This window comes from Hetaerina americana, unplaced genomic scaffold (genome assembly GCF_022747635.1).
Source record: "Hetaerina americana unplaced genomic scaffold, ioHetAmer1.1.p SCAF_2, whole genome shotgun sequence".
In the NCBI taxonomy this organism is placed as follows: Eukaryota; Metazoa; Arthropoda; class Insecta; order Odonata; family Calopterygidae; genus Hetaerina; species Hetaerina americana.
Window position 1 is genome coordinate 13,097,887 of NW_027286763.1, and position 23,251 is coordinate 13,121,137.

General features: G+C 40.6%; 1 protein-coding gene across 1 annotated transcript in view; it reads left to right on the top strand.

The window, feature by feature from the left end:
• Positions 1-23,251, top strand: part of LOC139687555 (uncharacterized) — a 173,102-nt gene that overhangs the window by 126,936 nt on the left and 22,915 nt on the right. Inside the window, exons 3-5 of the mRNA XM_071584765.1 lie at positions 17,433-17,841; positions 18,742-19,064; positions 21,661-21,823. Of these exons, the coding sequence (XP_071440866.1) occupies positions 17,454-17,841; positions 18,742-19,064; positions 21,661-21,823 (874 nt within the window). The 5' untranslated portion in view covers positions 17,433-17,453. The remainder of the gene's footprint in view (positions 1-17,432; positions 17,842-18,741; positions 19,065-21,660; positions 21,824-23,251) is intronic.

Sequence of the window (23,251 nt, forward strand, 5' to 3'; positions counted from 1 at the left end):
AATAATAATTATTATTATTTTATTAATTATTATTATTATTGTAATAATTATTATTATTATTATTTCATAGTATCCAGCTAGCCATCACCACAGTGTGTAGCAGGGGGTGTATGACACACCAGACTACTTTTGATACAAAATACTTTTCCCCCTAAGTACGGTCGGATAGTGAAATTCTGATCCCTTGTAGTTCGTGGAATGGAACACAGGGTATAAGGAAATGCTCTCCTTTCCATGCTTAAGTGTGGACTTCACACGCCATATAGGTCTCAAGTTTAGGCAAGCTTTAATCCCACCTGTCAAATCAACCCTCCGTGTGATGAATGTACTTTGGTAATATTTTCAATGACTGCCTAGTAATTTAAATTTTAGCGTTGGTTATTTGTTGTACCTTCAAAGGAGTTCGCCCCTCGCCAAACCATCCACTAGAGATATCTCGACAAATGCTACAAATGCAACAATATCCTCCCTCCCGTCTACATCTACAACCATCCAATTTGATGGCAATAGAAGGTGCAAGCATTAGGCTATTTAAATCCTTCCAAATTTCCGAAATATATTGTTCTCCTTGACTAACATCTTCCCTTCCCTCTCCTCAGTCATCGAGTTCCCTCAATATCCGTTCATCTAATACCCTTCTCTCTAGGGGAACTCCCTCTTGCCCCCAATTCTCCCTTTTTACCATCCCTACACTGTCCGTCAGTAACTACTCTCACACTGATGTGGCAGAGACTTTTTTGCGTTTATTTTGTCGTGTTTATTGTCACAATACTATGACAAAAAATCGCAGCCGAAGCTAAATGACCGTTGGTCAGAATCCCCTGTTGCTTCTTCAAAAAAATTTCACAAACTAAATCGGAAATTTATTATTTTTATGATTCCTCTAAACGCGCACGTAAAATATATCCCAAACGGAGAATCACGTGACAAATGTCCTTCCCCTTGGATTAAGTCACGGAAGCGGAAAAAATCTATCACTTCTGATCATAGAATGAGTCAATCGATAATCTTTTGATCGAGTGGGAAATAAAAGGAACACAAATATGTTGATAATTCTTGCTCGTGGCGTGCTTGTGGGATCGTGGGAGAAAATAAATTCGATATTTCATCCACCTGTCAAACTGTTTCGCGTGAGCAGCGATCTTCAAAGCTAAGTGACTTAGATGGAGTTTTCTCTATCGCCTCCCGTTCCCTTTCATTCAATCATGTCATTCAACAGTTTTTTCTTCCGTTTTTTTTTCTATTTTCTGATTTTTTTCTTCTGTTTTCGTCGGAATGAAATTTATTGCTGAGGCAGTTTGTTTCCCTGCTTCCACCACGCATCATCTATATCTACGTAATACTCTACAAGTCACCGCAAGGGCATAAGGCAGGGGGGGTGTTAGGTCACCAGCCATGCATACAAAAGCACCACACCACAAAACAGACATCAGTTCGATAATGCACTTGAACAAAGTTGTCCACACGAAAGAAGTCACTTGCAGATAAAGTTATTCAAGAACAGGATTATTAATAAAAGCATATATTAAAGTAATACAGAAAAAATGTTATAAAAATGGAACTCTTTAAAATGAATGCTGGATATTGACAAAATATTTACACTATCAATTTCAAATATCCTATTTACGCTTGTGATCATATCTAATTTCATTCAAATCGTACAATTAAGAAATGAAATATGAAATTTATCTGTTTTACTATCTTTCTTCCTGTTTTTCATCCAATTCGCTCTACTAGTTCCCAAAACACAACTGCCGCCACAATAATCCCTCCGAATATTATTAAAACGTTTTCAAGGTCATCTTCCTTTCCCTCCTGTTCACCATTTCAGCTCGAAGTGACGTGTGCGGTTATTTTGAAGTCTCAGAAAAATAAAAATGGTGATTGGCTTTCTTACAAGTAACATTTATGCATCAGAATAGTGAAACAACTATTGGGAAAACTGGCCTTTTGTTTAAGGATCTTAGCCGTAGACCCATGACTGATCTCCAGCCATGACCTTTTTTAGAAAACCTGGGTCATCGTTTACAGCTTGGAGCAAGTCCCCGGCAGCTGCAGCACGAAATTGTTGTCATTGATGAGACAAGAGAAAATGCGACGAGGCAGCAGATTATCATTGCGAAAAAGGACTCTACCGATTGTTTTGAAATGTAGAGAAGGCTCTGAGATAAGTATGTCAGGTTTCAAGGGAAGTGCTTTGAAGAGGACTAAGTACTCATTGCTCTCAGCAGGTTATTTTTCCGAAAATATTGCATGGCTGGATACCTTCTGGAATGATCTCGTATAACGCGCATTTGGCTCTTAGGGTCATACCCGAACCCGGGTTTTGACTTTTAGATATTTTAGTACCCTACAAGCCTCCACTAAGGTGTTCTTACTACCTTTTCCCGACTAATTTTGACCCGAATATTTTTACCCCTACCGTGCTTGGACAATGTCATTCTGATCCCTTATCGTTTGTGGAAAAAATGACATCTAAAATCAATGTGTTCTACACAATCTCTCTCATTTTATTGACGTAATCTCTCCTACCGTGGTACGATAGCGGTAGCTAAAATACATTTTTAACATCGCTGCTAAAGAGACAACCTTTCAATTTATGCAAGAAATTTAATTTGTAATTTACTATTGATCCTTGAGTGATTCCCAACCTAGTTCCTCTAATAATTTTGTTACGCTACCCATTTTATCATAACAACGTTTCACAAATGTAGCTCCTCTACGCGGCAAGTGTTACAATTCAGCAATCAATCCAACTTCGTGAGGACCCCATTTACTGGCAGCATATTCTGAATGAGGCCTCACCTGCGAAAGATAACATTTCTCTCTAAACCGTCTCGTCACATTTACCTAATATTCTTCAAATAAATCTTCATTTTTAGTGTGATTTCCCATATTATCTCCCTGCAAATTTCACCCAGTAAAGGTCGCAGACTTGGTTCACCAGAGGGTACCCTCTCACTCCCCGTCGTCTCTCTCTCCTGCCACTCCCCCCGCCTCTCCCCTTCCCTTCGCCTGCCACCCTTCCTGCGTACCACTACGGCTCTCAGTTCATTCTTATAGTGAGAATGAGGTTGTGCCACTGAAATATACTTGGAAAATATTGGGAAGGGACATATAATACTTAGATTATCCAGGTATGCAAATTTAAAAAAACATATGGGCCCATGAAATGGTAAGGTTTAAGTTAGGTTTTGGATGGACACAAACTGTACACTGATACATCTCTAACCCTCTCGTAGCAGCACATAACCTGACTCCCGGCACTACAAAAGGTCTCTCATTAAGATGAGAGTAGAGGAAAATCTTTGCTAATTCACATAAAAAGATTTAATATATTGCACGACCATGGTTTCAATGCTGCAAATCATCATCAGGTGACATACATGAAAAACTTTTCCTTAAATGGTATTGCTCGAGGAAGGGAGGCAGGTAGGGGGGTTATGGGAGAGGGGTACAAGGTGGGTCCTTATGTAACCACCACCTATTCATGGGCTTGGGGGGTAGAGTTATTTTTCCGCAATTCGTCTTGGAAAAAATAATTCAAACGAAAAAAAAGTACTGAAGAAATGGGGAGCTTTCCTGTTCTTAGAGATAGCACATTTTTAATTATACATAGTACCTGTACGTAGGGTTTTATTTTATTTACTGATACAGTTAACTTATTTATATACTTACTTATATTTCCAAAATTTCACAGTTCACTAAATTAATTTGGATTTTTTATTGAGAATTAAGATTTAAAGCAAATATATTATCTAACCTCAAAATCCTGCAAAAAGTTATTTTTTTACAGCATATTATAAAATAAATTGTATTTGGTTAAAGAAATATAGCTCTGACGTCAGTATTTACCTACTTTTGAAATTAGGACGCAAGCTTTAGCAACTAACCGCGGATAATAGCATACCATTCATCCACAAAAAGCAAACAGAAGTGCATCTACATCATACCCCGCAAGGCGCCACAAAGACGTGTGGAGGGGGGTGTTAGGTCACCTCATGTAAAAGGGAAGAAAATCACATACAAAATGAACACATACCTGTACATGCAAAACTATATTCACAGTGGCATATACATTCATGCAAAAATCCTTTCAACTTACGCGCATGTAAATACATATACTATCATCTAACAAATAATTGCACCTTAGGATGCTGTGAGAAATTTATCCAATTACGTGCGAGCTAGGATTTGAAAAGTAAGAACGCGAAATTCCACCACCACATGGGCATGCAAAAAAACGTAATTAATAACTAGACTTACATAATTAATAATTAATATTTATCAATTGGATTATTCAAAAGGAAAACAGTACTGGTTCAGGAGCAGATTCCAACGGTGGGGTATGAAAAAGGTACACCAAGGATGAAACTACAGTTCATTTGGATATATGTCCGCAAGAATCCGTCATTGGCCGTCACAATCTTTCTATACTCTACCATAATGCATTTGATGGAGCATTGTCCGCGAACATGATTGGCCAAAGGATTTTGAGTTAAGCGCCAGATTAGTGCAGTTTCTGACCGACTTTGGCTTAAGGTATTTCTTTTATTTTTTCTTCTCCGCAGTCATAAACAGTATGATCTTATTCCAAAGAAACTGCGGGAGATGCCGCAACAGTAACTTTTAACGGAGTCATCCGCTAATGTGCATTTCAATGCAAAAATTTCAGAGTGTAAAAATCATTCGCCTTGACTGGGATTCGAACCCAGATCCCTCAATATCCGGTCGAGTGCTTTAGCCACTTAAGCTACCGAGGCGTCCTCTTAAATCTAGTTCCTTTAAAAGCCCCAAAATTTCAGAGTTTAAGAGGACGCCTCGGTAGCTTAAGTGGCTAAAGCATTCAACCGGATATTGAGGGATCTGGGTTCGAATCCCAGTCAAGGCGAATGATTTTTACACTCTGAAATTGTTGCATTGAGTATGACCTTAAGTTAAATATTTTGATGTGGGTATTTAGTTAAGGGTAAAGTGACAGGGATGCGGCAAAGATGAGACTCGATGGATTTTTAATTCCCCGATATTTGTATAAGTACGCGGGGGGATATGGCGCATAGTGCTTCGAACAACAATGGGCGCGTGTCTATTTGGTATTAATATATTCGAGACCCGGAACTGGAGAAGAAGCTAAATCTGGACAGAAAAGTTTAAACAGTTTGTATATTAGCAACGTTTTCTATGAAAACGTGGTGAAATCAATTGGAATTAATCGGTTTCGTACCGTGGAACTAAATGGAAAAGAGTAAATTCTGTGTCATTCCTAGCCTGCGTCTACGCTGCATTTGTTCAGCTTCTTACTGGCTCACGTCCTTGGTGGTCAAGTGAATTCGTCGAAAGGGTCTGAAATTAAAAACCCTCCGCTCTCCTGCGAGTGGGCATTTGTTAAGGCCTTGGATGTAACGGAAAAGGAACTTCATCTGATTGAGGCGGGTATGAAAGGGGCCAAGGACTAACGTGTGCGCTCGGGCCTTCACGAAGGTGCATCAGATACAGACGTTGCCCTTAAAGGGGGGGAGGGTCGCAGGTCACTGGTCAAAACGTGGGAGCACACTTGAAGAACTTAACACACGCATACGAGATATCACACTCTGTCCCTTCAATTTATTTTATCTGCGCCTTTAATCTCGACTAATTGCCAGCTAAGTGTGTATGTGTGTGTTCCACCACTTCTTTGCGTCTCTTTATTTTAGTGAGACTGTCACGCAGCCCTGGTCACCGAATACACCGAGTCGAGTCGGTACACAACGCGACATGCGAGCGACACGCCAGGGTTCATAGAAAACTCCCGACTTCACAATATTAGTCATCAAAACGTCACTATCATGTATCAAAGTATTTCTCAATCGGAGAATTTCTCCCTTCTTAGGCTTGCATTTAATCGAAGCACTTTTTGACTTCTTTTCACATCCTCCGTGTCCCAGGGTGGAGAGCTCCCTGTATCTCCTTCCTCATACATCATTTTCATTGTAATTTTCACCGACATCTGTAAATATTTTCGAAAACAAAAGAAAGAATCGCGTTTAGGTTTTGTTGAAAGCGCAATTTACTCCACTTACCATTCGGTTCAACTACCAACGTATTCTTTTCTAAAAAATCAACCTGCCTTGAAAGATGCTTTGCTTCTATTTCAGCGGTAACAGAATACATTCAGAGAAATTAAACAAATATTATACTGAAATATATTGAAATAATCTCTTTAAAAATGTTGATAAAAACTTAAATAATTGCATATAAGAAACTACGGTGTCCTTAGTAAGCTTTGGTAGGGTTTTCTTTGTTAATCTAGAATAATTAAAATTATTTCTTAATAAGCAACAGTTGATTTAATTTGGGTTCCAAATGGTCCTAAAGCTGTATGTTTTGCAGTATTTTGGGTGAAGGACGAGATGGTTTACAATTTTGTTGTAAGTAAGCAGTGTTAGATTAATACGCAGTTTTCCGGAATCTACACTGATTCTGACCATAATTTACTTCTGATGAAGTGTAAGGTCAGATTCAAAAGGATAAATAGGGAAGACAGTCGAGGAAATGGAATTTAGAAGCATTAACCGGAGCGATAAGAAAGTAGTAACAGCAAGCTCTAGAGAAATTACTGAGTGAGGAAAGAAAGTTATAGAAGAAAAGTGGAAGTATAACAAAAAGTGATATCGAATATTTGTACGGTGCGGAAACATGGTCATTGAAGCGAATCTAACGAGACTAACTTGGGTGGGATACTTTTGAAACGAGGATTTGGAGAAGGATGGAAAAGGTAAATGGACAGAAAGGCAAACAAAGGAGGAAGTGCTCGACATGGTTGGGAGTATGGGAGCATTTCAAATGGTAATTTGGCGTTGAAGACTGAGATTATGGAGAATGTTAGGCAACTGAGGAAGGGATAGGAATAGGATAGAGATATTTAATGTAATGATGAGAGGAAAGATATTTGTGGAATTGAAAAGGGGCTTATTGTATTCTCGGATGTCAACAAATGGTGTCCTAGGAGAGGCAAGGGAATGATGTATCGTTTTATCATTGTATAGGATATTGCATAAACTATAGACTGTATTCATCCAAAACCTACCTTATTCAGTAGAATAGCTATAATAACTAGTAGGGTCACTAATAACATTTTAGGGCCTCATTACAGCAAGTTAGAGGTTTTTAAAATTATACACACTACAATCACATAAATATTTAATAATTTCAAGTGAAATCATTGGTTACAAAATTAAGAAATTGGATTCATGGGGCAAATTCATTAATTCTTCATCATATCGCGCGCAAAAATTAAAGGCATTTTACGCTAAAAAATTAAGAAGTGAAGATTAAAACGATTTACAAGGTCTGTCCCAAAAGTAGTAGGACTTATTTTTGCCGGTTAGACGAACAGAACGACGGCAGTTCCTCTGGCTGGGTTCGAAGGAGGAGAGTCTCGGGAAAGGCTGGAGACCGGTGGCAGTTGGCTTCCAGCCATTGCGGAGTGCCGATAGATAGTTTGCAAAACCTCTATAGCGTGACCTCGTTACTCTCCGCCATGAACCGGTTATTGCAATAGCGCTATGCCATCAAATTTTGCGTGAAACTGGGAAAGAGACTCACTACATGCTCAAGGCAGCTTATGGTGACAACTCCATGGGTATATCTGGTGGTTCTGAGTGACACAAGTTGTTTCGGGAGATTAGAGAGGATGTTGAATACCCCGAACTTTCAGGACACCCTTTGATCTCAAAAAGTGACGAAAATCTTACAAGATAGAAGACTTGTTGGACAAGGATCGCAGATTAAGTGTTCGCATGTTTTCTGGTGAATTGGGCACTTCTCTTGATCTTGACATCCCCTCAAGTGATGTGCATCAACGTCGATATCATCGGCATGAGAAATGAGTGTGCGAAGTTGGTGCCGCGAGTGCTCCCGGACGAGCAAAAGAAAACTCGCACATGGATCTGCCAAGAGCCTCTCGGCCATTTTAGTTAGTTCTATTCGATGTTTTCTGGCTTAACTTTGTGTAAATTCACTATCGCTGAAGTAAAAAAGATAATGTATCTTTGCACTCCATTTTTTATTCGGTGCCTTTAGTTTAGACGCATCTGCGCCACTCTCAGGTACTTTCGAATGAGGCCGATGCGTTGAAATTTGTTGTATTGAATAAAACATTTAGTGGAAAGATACATTGGTTTTTTTACTTCAGTGATGTCAATGAGGATCTAAGATAATGCCCGACTAGACCTCTTCCTCATCCCCCGCCTCAAATTCCTGCTGAAAGGACGTCACCACGGCTCGGTGGAAGCGTTACAACAGGCCAAGTTGAGCTTAGCATCATTCTGGGCACCGCCTTCCAGAAGGCCTACGAGGCGTGGAAAACCCGCTGCCAGCAGTGTGTAGACACACATAGATGCTACTTCGAAGACTTTTGAGCGAATGTATTAATTCTGGCAATACATTTTTTTAATCGACTTAGTCCTACTACTTTTGGGATAGATCTTGTAAAATTATCACCAATATAAGAATTTGTTAATTTTCTTTGTTTGTTTTTTGTCATATACAGCAAAAATGATGCGAAGGGACTTATGCATAAAAATGTTTGTAGGGAAAAGAGTGAAACTTTTACTTTAGTCAAGATTTCACTTTATGCAAAATTATTTTGAAAACTTGGAGATATGATCTTATTGAATATGAAATCAGTGATATCTAGTTGTTTGGCTCTTTTACAAACGAAAAGCAGAGGCGGCCTTACTGGTGAGCGGGGCCTTGCGCAGCCGCCACTGCGCGGGGCCTGACCTTGTGGTTACAATTTAGCTCATGCTACCATCGATTTGCGTTATTCACGTGTCCAATTCAATGTAATACAATAATATTACATAAAATTTTAGCAAAAATGTGCGTTTCCATTAACACTGCCCACATTCTACGGAACTAAAACCACGGTCAGAGCTGATCGCAGGTTAAAACTGGCATAACTTCAGAAAGAAGAGGAAAATAGCGACAATCTCTTAAAAGTGACAGCAGTTTACCTCGAGGCAAGCATGGCATTATTTTGTCTTCATTTTTCCAAAAAAAATACAGAAGAATCTACTGTGTACAAGCAAGCTATTTTAAGAAAGGTCCGGGGCTAAAACACATTTTGACAACATGCAAAACCCATTAAGACCGGGAGGCTCGAGATAAGAAGCCCGCAGGTGGTCCATGCAAGAAGCGCGAAGAAGGAAAAGGGGAGGCAGTGTGTGTTTGACGAGTTTATCTACATCTGCATAATACCTCGCAAGCCGTCGCAAGGGTGTGTGGCGGGGGGTTGTTAGGTCACTACCCGTAAAAGGGAACAAAACCGCAGTCGAAATCAACACATACATGCTAACCTATACCCGCATGACAGTTTTGAGTCGAGTCCGAGTCTGAGTTTTGACGTGTTTTACAAGCGCTGACTCCGCTCCACGCAAAGAGGCTCCAAATTTGGAAATCCCAGCCGTCACACCACTTGCCACCGCCTAAGGCTGGCAATGTTTCCGAAATTTCGACTCGAATGACAGTTACTTTCTTATTTTGTGATTCTGGAAACCAAATAGCCTCCCATCATTATTTCTTAGTAGTGCCTGTTTTTATGGGAGGCGACCGACAGCTACGGTTATTTGCGCCATCAGGGATGGATGGGAAAGGAGGAAGGGTGGAGAGAAACCCGGCTTCGGCTTTATCCTACTCTTGTCGAAAGGCGCCAAGGTGTCCGCAGTTTAACGTCCCATTCGACGGACGTCGTACTCACTCTAAGTGCTCTCCACAAAGCACCTCAAGTAGGGATCGGGATACCGCTGAAAAATATTTGTTGTCCTCGGGGCTGGAACCTGGGCCGTCTCGCTGGGAAGCCTGTACGTTGGCCACAGCACCATCTCGATCTCCTCATTGTTTCGTTCTCAAGAATATTAATAATACAACAAATCTAATTCTTACGAGGTGGTGTCGTTTTTAATACTTGATAGCTAACGCTAAATTCAAATCGAATTACGATAAGACAGAATGCTCACCTATGAATGGAGCCGTAACAGTGGTCGCCCGCGAAGGAGAAATTGCCCGCTCGGAGCGAACAAACCTTCCTGCTGAGTCATGAATAATGCATTTTCTCGTGAAGAGGGCTGCCTCAATCAGGCAGATCGACACGCCGCGGCGTGGCGGACGGTCAACCAAAAAAGGCTCACCATCAAAAAAGCGTTCTCCTGCGTAGTGAAAACTCTGTGACTGGCTTCAATAAAAAGCCTTAAATCGATCTAATATCGATTAATAATGCTCACCGGCAGAAAAATTAAGGGGGGAGAGAAAATCGGGGAATAATAAAATACTCTTAGGAAAGGATAAAAATGCGCTGCGGCATTGCAAAAAAAAGCTCATTTTTTTAAATGAACATTTTTTGCACATGTTAAAAGTGTAAGGGTAATACTAATTTGAATTAGATCACATCAAATATTTAATCAGGTTCTATTCTAAACTTGAGTTATTATTTCGTGTTAACTATCCATTTGTAATAACGCGCTCTCATGGGCTTTTGGCAGGGCTAAATTTCTCCCTTCCATCATTATTCCCAAAGGTTACCGAATAACATTTCCATTAATACTATGTGGCATTTTCTTCCGAAATCGATTAATGTTTGCCAATGGTTGTGACCTTAGGTTTTAAATTTCTAGAACATCAAGATATACTCTCGATTAAACGGTTCAGATAGAGCGACCACGCGAGATAGCGCTCTATTGAGGAACTCCATTACGCCGGAGAGTTGGAAAAACAAATCGTCCGTTCATTACTCAAAGAGTCATCGAATTTTTTTGAATCCTCGAGATTTGGACGTGGTAATTCTGTTGGTTTTGGGGATAAGGCGCTTCTAGCTGAGCCCTTGATCCCGCGTCCAGAGTCAAATGTGGATTTTGCGAATTTAGTTAAATTTTTATAGTAACACGTACATAATCGAAACATATTGTGTCCGCCGTTATGAAAAATTCAAATGTTATAATTAATTAAATGAGAAAAATCATCAGAGAATATTAAAAAGGTTTGAAAATTGCACAAATGCAAGCATTACACTCGATAATTCTGCCAAAATCTACTAACATTTTTGATGAAATCCCCTTGTATTCAAAATAGAATTCTTGAGATCTTATACCTACGCCAATCAAAAGTTTATAATGAGGCGAAGAGAAAGGAAGATGGCCGTCATCCAAAAGTAATAAGCCAGAGCAATGGAAATCATTTATTCTTAGTTTAGGGCAACCGCCTAAGAAAAACCAAAACCCATGGTTTATGATCCACCCTCTAGCACTAATACTATAGATCCCATTACTGTTCCTTATATTTTGTGATACAAAACGTTTCATTGGGTTTTTTCCAAGGTAATATTTTATCCATTTGGACAAGGCTCTTGGAATGTACAACGATGATAGACCCTCAATAATTACTGACAAAATTCTCTTCGATACAATCGAGGAGAATATATTCTTTTTTAACCACACAGATTGCGGCCAGGAGGTATGGAGACTACACTAAGTTGCCAGAAAATAACACAGAAATGGTATGCTGAAATCCCTTTGTTTCCTATGTGTTGAACAAAAGATAATTTATGTAAACCGTCTCCATTTATGACTCGTTCTCACCTAATTATTACAATGTAAATAATGTTTTTTTAGAATATATCTGAAAAAATGTGTAAATCTCACTCCTGACACCGCGAACAAAAATTAATTTTGTTTTAATACAAAGCATCATAAATCGTTTTTTGTGAATGAGCAATTCACAAAAATTCAATGCAGTTATTGATAAAATAAGTGATTTGAACAGAAATAAGCGAATACGCTAACACAAAATACCCTCCAGGGTGAAACTGCCTATACGAGTATGAAGTGAGATGATGGATGTGGTGTTCCTACCACTCAGGACAACGGTGAGGGCAACGGTGGAGAGACAGACTCCTAGCTCCTCGTAATCTGCTCTCATGGTTCTCTGCGATCTTTTACCTTTCCTTTATTTCAGTTTTCAATGCGAATACTATAATTTTTTTTAAATCAAAACCTATTTTCTCCCAACTTTATTTTTATGGAACTTCAAAAAATTATTCCAAAATAACTGCTATACACTTAATTGGAGATTAGTTTTGGAGAAAAATATTTATTAAACGTGTTTGTAAAATATTGACGTCCTTTTACGGACTGAGCCGGGCTCGTCACGTTTGCATCACTCCACGCGTATCCCTGGTCTCTGGAAAGCTCCAGCCATCCATGTCTCTGATCTTATCTTCACGTGAACTTGAACACAGGTTTCATGTCGCTCGGAAGTTCACGGGGTCAATCGCGGTGGGCACCGTTCGGCCGGGGTACGAGGCACAGGTGGGGGAGGAAGAAGGCTGTTTAAAGGGATGGGAGGGGGCGCGGTGGTGTCAGGAGACGACGAAAAGGCGTGGAGGGAAAGAGATGCCGAGTTTGACATCTGTGTTGACGGATTTGAGGTTGAGCGTCAAAGTGTTGTCCCCACATTCGTAAGTTTACCTTTCACTTAGCTTATCGATGTACAATTTTTCTGCTTTAAGTTCGGACGCCCGCAAAATGCTACGTTGTGGTACGCGGTCCGATCCGGTACACCCTCAGCTTCACCCAAGCTGAGTGACTTTTCGAGTGCCAAAACTTCATGGAAAACTGCACTCAAAAATGGAAAAGAATGACCGGACGAACTCTCCAAGAAGAGAATCGCGCGACCGCAACTCAAAGGTCCACCATAACATATATCAGTGCATATCAGACAATACCAGTTTTTAGGCATAGGGCGAAAATTTCATTTCACTTAATTTTACGTTATATACACGTATTGCCATCTTAATGTGTCGCGTGTATGTGGTTCAAATTTCATTGATTTGACTTTAGTATTGCATCAGTGACAGCCGGTGCAAGTTGAAATGTGTTCAGTTCGCACAAGGCAAGAATGGGAATAGCGCTCAAGGCTGCATTGAAAATTTATATTCGCTTGGACAAATCGTCAGCCGAGGTCACCTATCATGCCCTAGCGGGGCATTGTGTGAATAAGGATGATGTCACTGCTCTCGCGGAAGTAGAAATCAACACCGCTGCTAGTGTTGTGAGAGAGGATCGTCGAAAAGCCACCAGAAACATTGAAAATATCAATGGGTGCCACCCAAGTATTGACAACAGAATCATTGGACCCAAGACATCGGCGTGGTCCCGCGAACTCGCGATCATCTTTCGAGGATCATTGTGAAGACTGCTCCTTCAAATTCCCTATAATGCAGACCCTGAAGTCCCATGTGACTTTTCTCTTTGCCCCTGTGTGAATGAACACCGTAGAAGGCGTTTTCCATCATTAGCAGCAGAGGCGTAGACGACCTGAACGGCACCTCGACTTTTGCCGTCAGAAGGCAATGGTCGCAAGGAGCCGTCTCGGCTGCCTTTCCTCCGTGATTTCTCCCCGGAATCACGCCGACAGGATGCGACTTTACAGGTCAATCATTCGCCCGCAGTTTCTGTACGCTTGCCTCGTGTTTGCCATCCGGAAAACGCTCTGGCGTCACCTTGAAACCATTCAACACAAGGCTGTTCGGTCGTTACTCCAAGTGAGTCGTTTCACTAGGATGGCCGACGTACGAGCGACACATAAACTCCCATCCGTCGCGGAATTTATTCGCTCGCAAGTCGCGTCTTTCAAATCCCGCCTCGCACCGTCTGGAAATCCGCTGCTACAAACCATCTGGGACTATGATCCCGGAGAGAAACACACTTATACCCTGCCTAAAGATATTACTCGCCTATGAGTCTTTACTATGTCTTTTAATTTTAAATTTTCTTCATAGTATTAAGCCGCTTCACGGCCGGACGGATCTCTTCCTCCGTCCTCAGTTATTTCAGTACCATTTTATCAGCTTCACGGTCCTGCTGTCACCCGCTTCCTCATGCCCAAGTGTAATTTCCCGCTGTGGGAAATGGGCGACCCTCGCATCCGCTTCCTTTTTGTACCGCTCTATGCTCAGAGTGTGCCGGTGGGCAGTTAGTGCTGTTAGTGACGTACCTTTTTTTATTTTTTGTAAAAAGCCGTTCCCTGTGGGCTTTCCTTTCTTGTTAGATTAAGAATTCATATTTTATTCCTAGTTTTAAGTTTAACTTTCTCGCAAAACGCACTTCCACCTCAGCCATGTTTCTTTCTTCAATGCCATGCGTTTCTTATGTACAATTACCGGTAAAGGTGGGACTTCACTCACCGGGACGGTTTATACTTGCCCGCTTGGGCAGTCAATGAACTTTTGTGACGACCTGAACGTATTTCAAACGTCGACTGTCTTGGACGCAGAAATGGAGTCGAATCAATGAAAATTATACTCCATACGCTAAGCTAAAAACATAACATAAAATTTAATTATTGTTAAATAAATAATACGATAGAAATGACCCTCGTAATGAAATGAAATCAGCGCAAGAAAGGTTAAGAGGCATTGCAATTACAAAAAGCAACAGGCGCCGCTTACGGAAATACTTTGCCATATTATCCGCATGCGATCTCGAGCGGAGCACCTTAGGGCGCTGCTGTCTTCTCGAGGGTGTCACTTCCCACGATCAGAAGGCGGTGGATCTTTGGCGCCGCGTAGGGCCTGAACGGAGGATCCCACGCTTCGGGGTCACCCAACGGAGGTGACATTACCGATGGTTCTTGAAAATAGGGACGACAACACAAATGGTTCTATTTTGTGCTCCCCGAAGTGGTGTCCTATTGGGTCATCCTCCATATCTCCCGAGAAGCAGCACCTCAACACATCACCCGAGCCTTCTGGACGGTTGCGAGCAAAGATGTCATCGAAGGGTGCCCCTGATGATTAAGGTCGATGAAATCGTTCCTCTCCTCCACTTGCTTGATTTGGGCTTGGTGTGTACGCGACCCTGCTTCTTTGTCTCCCCTCCCCCCCCACCACGGGATGTCTTCCACCTGCGGGAAGCAGAGGGGCACCAGAGGGGGAGACCGACGTCACATTAGCCATCGGAGAGGAAAGTTATTCCGTTGGGGACGACCGCATTTGACTACCGGTGAACCCTTCCCAATGGGCTCATTTGTCTCCGGGCCTTTTGTTTCCATGCCCATCCGATGGTTTCCCCCGCCATCACCTGGGAGTTGACCTTGTTGGCGGTATTCGTAAAAAGTCGCGACGTACACGGCCCACGATCTACCACCCAACACCTGGCACGCCTTTGTGCATCGTGAATGATGATGACTCTGTCTTTTCCTATCTAAAGATATGATCGGTTTTTTCTAAAGGTTTCCATGCGATTCTGGCCCCCTTTATGATGGTTGGAAGTTAATCACTCTTCAATCACTCATCATGACTGATGAACTTCTCGTTCCACTGTATTGCTAGATGCTGTGATTTCCTCCGTCAATGTCACCACTAGTAGTCAGATTTTAAAAATTGAGTTTGTATCTTGATATATGTCCCATGGCGAAAGTGTTTTTTTTCCTCAAAGCTTACGAATGACATAATTCTCCAGAATTTCTTCAAAATCTCGTTCATACACTCCATGTTTGCCATCTTTAAACTATCCTACTTCCAATTACGCGCATCCAAATCGAATCGCTTTAATTTCCCCGGCCGTTTCTTGTGTAAGAACAGTCCCAGAATTTCTTGTGCAAACAGGATGGCCTCTGATGAAGTAGGGATACCTCCGCAGTTTCCTCCACGTGCGGTATGTGTTCACGCGCCTATTTTCGCAGCCGGTGGGGACAAAAAAACGAAATGGATGCAATGGCTCAGGAGGACATTGGGGCAGCACATTTTAAAGGACAACCTCAGTGCACGAAGGAGGAACGCTTCCTCCCTTCCGAACGGTCGGGGTTCTTCTTTCATCCGGAAAAATGCCCCAGACGAAACGCAAGACTCTCGACCGCCACCGTCCACCTCTCAGGAGCGCCGTCTCGGCGATCGAGGAGGGCTCAAGCGCCGAGAGAAAACCGACGCTCGATAAAGGAAACACGTCCACCCGTCGTTAAGCGACCTGGACCAGCGACCCATTGCACTAAATTGGATCGCGTGCGGCGTAGAAGAGCCAGATTAGTAAAATGTTGTTATGATAAATTGAGTAGCTAATCAAAATCGTTATAAGAACTAGGTTAGGAATCCCTCACGGATGAAAGGTTAAATTACAGATTAATATTTTGTGTTAATGGAAAGTATGTCTCTTCGGCGATGATGTTGTAAATGTATTATTAGCCCCATCGTACTACGGCAGGAGATATCATGTCAATAAAATCAGAGAGATTAAGTTTATAACAGATAGATTTAAGATGTGATTTTTCTCGCGAATGATTAGAATAAAAGGGGGGAAAAGTATGCGGGTCAAAATAAGTCTGGTGTGTAATCACTCTCGGCACCGCTAGGGTGCCGCACACCCTAGCGGTGTGCGGCACCCTAGGTTTTAAGGATATTATATAAATAAATAAATGTAAAAGGGAATGACAAGCTGTTGAGGAATTACTATACATGCAATATCACGAAGTAATCACATTCGTGATCGTTACACTTCAGTCTCCGAGGTTAAAGACACCGTTTTAACACCGTTTAAGTGTCTGCCTTTGACAAATTCACGATACCCTTGAGAAATGCCACGATTATTACTTTGACGGAGTTGCCCGCTCGTTTCAGCAGTTAAAAATATGAACATTTCAAGTTTATCATTATATTTTTTACTTTTTCTTTTACATGACAACCTGTAAGTCATCCCTAGAATGTATAGACGGATCGATTTCACTCCAGGGATGGGAAATCAAAGTTTATTTTTGCTTCAATATTACTAATGATAACAGTAGCCACCTGCGCTACGGTAAATTACTGTCCATTGGAAAATAGTTTTCTACGCATGACATACGAGATGCTTGTTAAAATTAAAACAATGAAAAAGGGCAAGATAAAATAATTAAAACATGCTAGGCTATAGGGAGTAAAGTAATCCTCATTTCCCCAAAGTACGGTCAAGGTGGTAATTATTCTAAACCCTTAACGTTCGCGGGAAAATGACATCTTATACTGTCTGAACTGCGTTCTACACTCGATCCTTCTCATTTTATTTTTTAATTATCATTAATTTGAGGAATTAATTACCCCAATTGAGATCTGCTTCCAATATAGGCATAATATGATTCTTCTTGACTATGATTCAACCCCGAACGCTCGATTCCCTGCACTTCTTTAGCCAATTCAGCTACCGAAGCGTTCTCTTAAACAGAATTTCTTTCAACATATCGAATCTCGGTCCAGGCGAATGATTGGTGTCCTGTGGAAGCCTCAGAGACGCATACCCAATATTTTAAAAGCTGCGGCATTTCCTTCAGTTTCATTTAGTCTACAGTAATGTATCGGCCTCGCTTCCTTCGTTCGATTGGAGGGTCGCTCTTCCCGCCCAACTTGACCCCCCGTTGCTCCATCGTTTCAGACATCTCCGGGAGGAGTCGCCATGGGGACCACGGTGAGCCCGATGACCGGAGCGACGCGGGCGGGCCTCACCACGCCCCCGGCCGCCCGGGGCGCAGAGCCCCTGGAAGATGTCGCCGGCCCCCCCGGCCCGCCTCCTTCGGGGGCCTTCGCCCCCCCATCCGCCACGGTGCCTACCTCGACGATGCCTTACTCGGCCGCCGCAGCCCCGCCACCCACGGCGCCCTATTCGCCCCCCCGCACCACGTGGCCCTTCTCAGCGGGGCCATCGACGCCCTCGGCGACCCCACGGCTAGCCGGAAGCCCGCCCTCATCCCCCTCCTCTTCCAACGGAGCCAAGGGCAGCGCCCTCACCACGCTGGCCACACTTCTCACCTCCACGTACAACTCGGCTAAGAACGCCGCCGGCGGTGAGTGCCCAAAAGAGACAGTCCCCCGTCTATCACCCGTCCACTGCTCAAGTGCAATGGAATGTTTCTCAAATATTGGCAATGCTCTTTATAACGCTGTTCACGGGAGATGCACTCAGTTAATTTCAAATAATTCTTTCCCGTGGCTACGGTCCATTTTCCTCATTTTTCCCAGAATAAATTTACTACTTGCCCACTGCATGCATCCATTTCATTAGGTAATACCTCTTCTTCCTTGTTCCAATGTGGCTACTCTTAAATAACTGGTATATCATTATTTTTACTATCAGGTAATAACAAAGTAAATATGGAAGAGAATTGAAGGATTGAAAGGAGAAATGGATGGAAAAGTGGAATAGATCAGAAAATGAAAATCCAGATTTCTATATTTCAGGCAATTAAGGCCAAGAAATCTGTGCTCAGGCCTACCACATTACAAAAAAGGCCATAGTTTAAAGGATTTTGATTTCTGGATTGTGAGATTCATGAGACTTGCAATGATGCTCAGGAATGCATGATTTGATCAATAAAATCATACTGATAGTAATACTGACATAATAGACCTCAATGATATATCTTCAGTGGTGCCTTGCATTGAAAAGTTAGCATATCATTACTAAAATATTCACCCTCTCATAAATGCCTTCAAGAAGGTGAAATTGTATTTGGCTGGCCAAGAAAGAACAACACGAATTCAACTTAATCTAAACTTATTATTAATCCATTTCCATTTAGTCAGTAAAAAACATCCCCTCAATTCATCCCATTAGGGTCAGAGAAGTATAGCCAAAAATACATCTTGATTCCATGCAGACGTAACCAATTATTCAGAGAAGCATGTGATTAGGATAAAAGGTGTAATTTAGATGTTTGAAGCGTATATATTTCCTTTTTTGGCAGATATTGGAGACCCAGCTTCATCATTGGCTTCTTGGGCAGCAATAGCATACAATGAAACTGCAAATTCTTCGCCTTCAGATGCCAGCAGTCCCCCTTCCCCCACTTCATCCTCAACCACCTTCGGAATTGGAACCCTACTCTCATGGTCAGATGCAGATTTTCTACTGGCACCATCAGAGGGCAGTGGCGATGGACCTTCTGGTGCCTCCATTGTCAATGTCACCCAGAACACAACAGTAGGAGGTGGCATTGATGGCCTGGAAGAGGACCCCAGTTTGGCATTTTGTGCTGAGTGGAACGTCTCACAGCATGGCCTCTTTCAAGTAACTCATTGATTGCGAACATATAGAAAGGCATTATTCTCCTGAAAATTAAGATAATGTGAAAGATGGCAATTGCCCATTACATGACTCTCTAGTTTAATGTTATCCACCTTGAGGTAATTCCCCAATGACTACAAAAGGAAACATTCTTATGAGCATACATACTTTTAAGAGGAAAGCAGGTCCTTAGATTACTGATTTCCTTGAACTGTGGCATTTGTGTTCTCTTAAACACTATGATCAGGAAAAATCTACTTTTGGTTATAGCAAAGAGTTTTGAGGTAATCACACTCTAATATAACAAAAAATGGGAGAATACACCTGCAGGATCACATTATCACAATCATGGGAATAATGAACATATTTTTGACTGAGTGACTTTTATTCATAGCTTAAGGTGCAAAGGTTACAGGTTGAAATTCAAGTGATGTGGGAAATATTATTATCATTGGGTGGAGTTTAGCATTTTATTTTTTCTACCTTTTGAAGGGTAAATTGGAACTCCTTTTTTTTGTTCAATTTCATTTTTTATCATTTTTTCATTTCCTTCTATGCATGTTTTGTCTACATTTTACTGCATTTTCTTTTCAATATAAAATTTTCTCGGGTAATAAGTATCATAGTAACAATAAAAGAATGGTGTAGTTTGTGTTTGGACATTCTTGAATGGAACTTAAGAGGAAGGATGTAATATCAATCATGGGGAAAAGGATGGGTGACAAGCATGACTAATTGGGCAAGGGGATAGTGTAGGAAGTAGTTGAGGTTTATTAAGAACTATGTAAAAATATTTTTCAAAGAGTCACATCTTACAAATGCCCACCATTTTCTCTGCATCATTGAACCTGTCTTTAGAATTGAAAACCAATTATTCAACCATTGAATGGTTCAAAAGCATTCAAAAATTATCTTTGGGCATCAATCCATAGAGTTATATATGACCTATGGCACATCAATCGACAAATAATATATTGCCCACAAAGGGAAATGCTAACTTTAAAATTCATTGGCTTGTTAAGGATGAACAAACTTAGGAGTCGATTTAATGTATTACAGGTTGTTTATTGCATAGTTGATCCATAGTATCTACTTAATTATTTCTTATAATTGATGAGGGCAAGAACAAGTTCAATGACCTTAAAATCTACTTTATTTCTATCATGCTAAAAAAACAAAAACAAGTTCGGATTGTTTCTGCATTGACAAAATAATTAATCAGACATGCTATGAACTGGCAGTAATTATAGTGATATTTCACAGGACACACATTGTTTCTGCTTTGAACAAGAGAGAAGAAATATACACCTGAGAAGAATTCCCAAATAGTGATTTTAAACAAGGATAAAAAATATGGCACTTGACAAATATTTTTTACATTCTATTAGTTTTTATTTAGTTTTTCTTCTAACCAAGTTCCAAAAGTTAGGTAAGTTAAGAAGTTTTAATTTAAGGAATTTTTTAGGGTTATATTTACACCTATAATTCTGAAGGTCAAATCATAAAAACATTTCCTCTTCTGATAAATATAATAAGACCAAAAAATCAAAATTGATTTTATATTTTTATTTGTTCTTTCAAAAATACTCAGAGAAGTTCCACTTTTCACAAAATTCTTTCTATAGTCCTGCCCATCCAGGTGCGGGTTTGACTTTACTGAGAAGAATTATGCAAGCATACCCAGTAGAAGATTGCAAAATTTATAGCCATGCAAATGAAACAAAGTGCAACATGATTTGGGAAAGAAGTTAGTGTTATCTCTTATCCCATTGAATGGCGACAATTTCCTAGTCTACACTGTGCTCAAGCCACTAAGTTAGTCACTGCCCTGTGCTTCAGCTCGCGTGTTTCCCCCTCCATCCCTCCTGATGTCAACTAACTCACTTGGGAATGGGCAAAGCAGCTAAAAGGGCATAGCAATTCTTTTTCACAAGCTTGTATTCCCTTAATACTATATTTTAACTCTTCTAAGAAGTACAGATGTAAGCATCTAGGTACCATAATTTCTAGATCATAGGTCATTCCTCTCTGAGAAAAAATTCAGCTGATACCTCCCCGCATATTATTTGTGGGAGAAGGCATTTTTCCCATGGTATTTATTCATTACTACATAATTCTTAAATATAATGTACTAAAATATGTCTTACCCTTTTAGCCAAAAACGTCTGAATCTGCCTATGTTAACATAATTCAGTTTATTATTCATTAATCAAACTATTACCATTGACACACTCAAAGATCATAATTTTAGAAATGAAAATAAACACTAAAAAAATCTAAAAAAGTGAGATATTATTATGGCGCATGCAGTCAATACTAGCACATTAGCAAAAAATGTTAGGAGGGCATTTTCCTAGAAAGAGATACTTAGAAGAAATTCATACAGTAAAAGAATTGCTTTCTAGATATCATGATGAGAATTAATGGTTGACACAACCTGAGGATAAGGTACTGAATATTTAAAAGTGGGTGGCACATTTAAAGAGTCAATTTCCTTGCTAGCCATATTCAATGGTAAGTAACGTTTTTGAAAGAATACTTTCATGAAAAATTAGGGTGCAGTTGTAAATGTAATTTTTCAACTCTCCTTGATCACAAGGCTGCACACATGTTCCTGGCATCTGCATTCCTCATTCCATCATGTGGTGGCAGTGGGAGTAGCGGTGGGGGTGGCTCCAGCTGGACCACAGCATCACTGGCCACATCCTCCCCACCTCACGTGCCTCCACTTCTTCTGCTGCTTCTTAGGGCCATTTTGCTTGGTGAGAGGAAATGTTCAAAGATTCATAGATTTCTCTATTCAAATTTTACTAGTTTGACTAAAAGATAGGAGTATTATTTTAATCATTGAGACTGCTGGCCTTTGCTATTGGTGGATACAGTTTACCATTTCAATTTCCTACTTTATATTAAGTAAAATATCATATTTGGAGAAGAAATATCCTTTATTTCACAGAAACAGCATAATTCAGTAATAAGTAAAGCTTTAAAGGCACCTGCCTAAATTAGTGATAATGAAACAGTCAATTAATAAAATAGATATTATATCCACATTGAGTTCATTGAAAAACTTGTGGTAGAGTCAGTATTATGGAGAAGTTATCACTTCCAGCATGGCAGTAATGATTGGTTTAGTATTTGCTGATTGATAGTCCAGGTATGTACTGTATACCAAATGTCATATGCTACCCTCTTACTCTTAGAGTAGCACAATTTGTTCAGCAAAATATTCATTTTTGGCCAATCTAGCAACCAGTTAGTCTACTGAGAAAAAGATTCCTAACATCTAAAAAGAAAAAACTGATGACTTATCCTAAAATTACTGACAATAATTATTTCCAGGCTGCCTAGTTTCCCCCTTGCATGTCAACAACAGAGCCTAGCATCACCTCATCTATCCTTCTAATTTGCTCCCAACTATCCCTTCATATGCAGACTAGCAACAACTTCCAAAGAAGCTGTTGAGAATGATTCCCTCTCATTAAACTCACAGTTCTCTCATTATCATTATCATTCCTATCATTATTTCTATAATCCAATATCACAGTAATCCCCTCTTCAATGCTGAATTTTTCCTTTCTCCTTTCATTCCATCCAGCGTCTCTATCCTATTTCAGTCCCTTCCTAATTTACCCAACATTCTCCCCTCTATCACAGTCTACAACATCCCACACCCTAGCAATGAGCTTTGAATCCATTCTTCCTACCTTCTTATGATTTCTCCCAGTAATCACCACTCCTCCCCAACTTTGCCTAGGATTTCTTCATTTGTTTTCCTTCTTGCCCACTTAACATTCTCTATCCTTCTCCACACACACATATCAAAAGCCTCCAACCTGCACCTATCATCTTACTTCACTGACCATGTTTCCACCCTGTACTTAGCTATGCTCTATATAAAAGTTTTAAGGAACATTTTCTAAATATTCTTACACAAAGTTCCTGTCATCAACTCCCTCCCCATTGTGAAAGCTTCTTTACCTAATTCATTTCTTCTCCCTTTGTCCCTACTGCTTTGATCATTTTGTTCCAAAACACTTCCTAGATTGGTATACTGTTCCACCTGCTCTAGTTTATGTTCTCCTTTTTAATATTTCACTTAACCTTCTTTCTTGAAAACCACATAACCTATTTACATTTATTCTCATCCCATACCTATTGCACTGGCTTTCCCATATGCTTAACAGCAA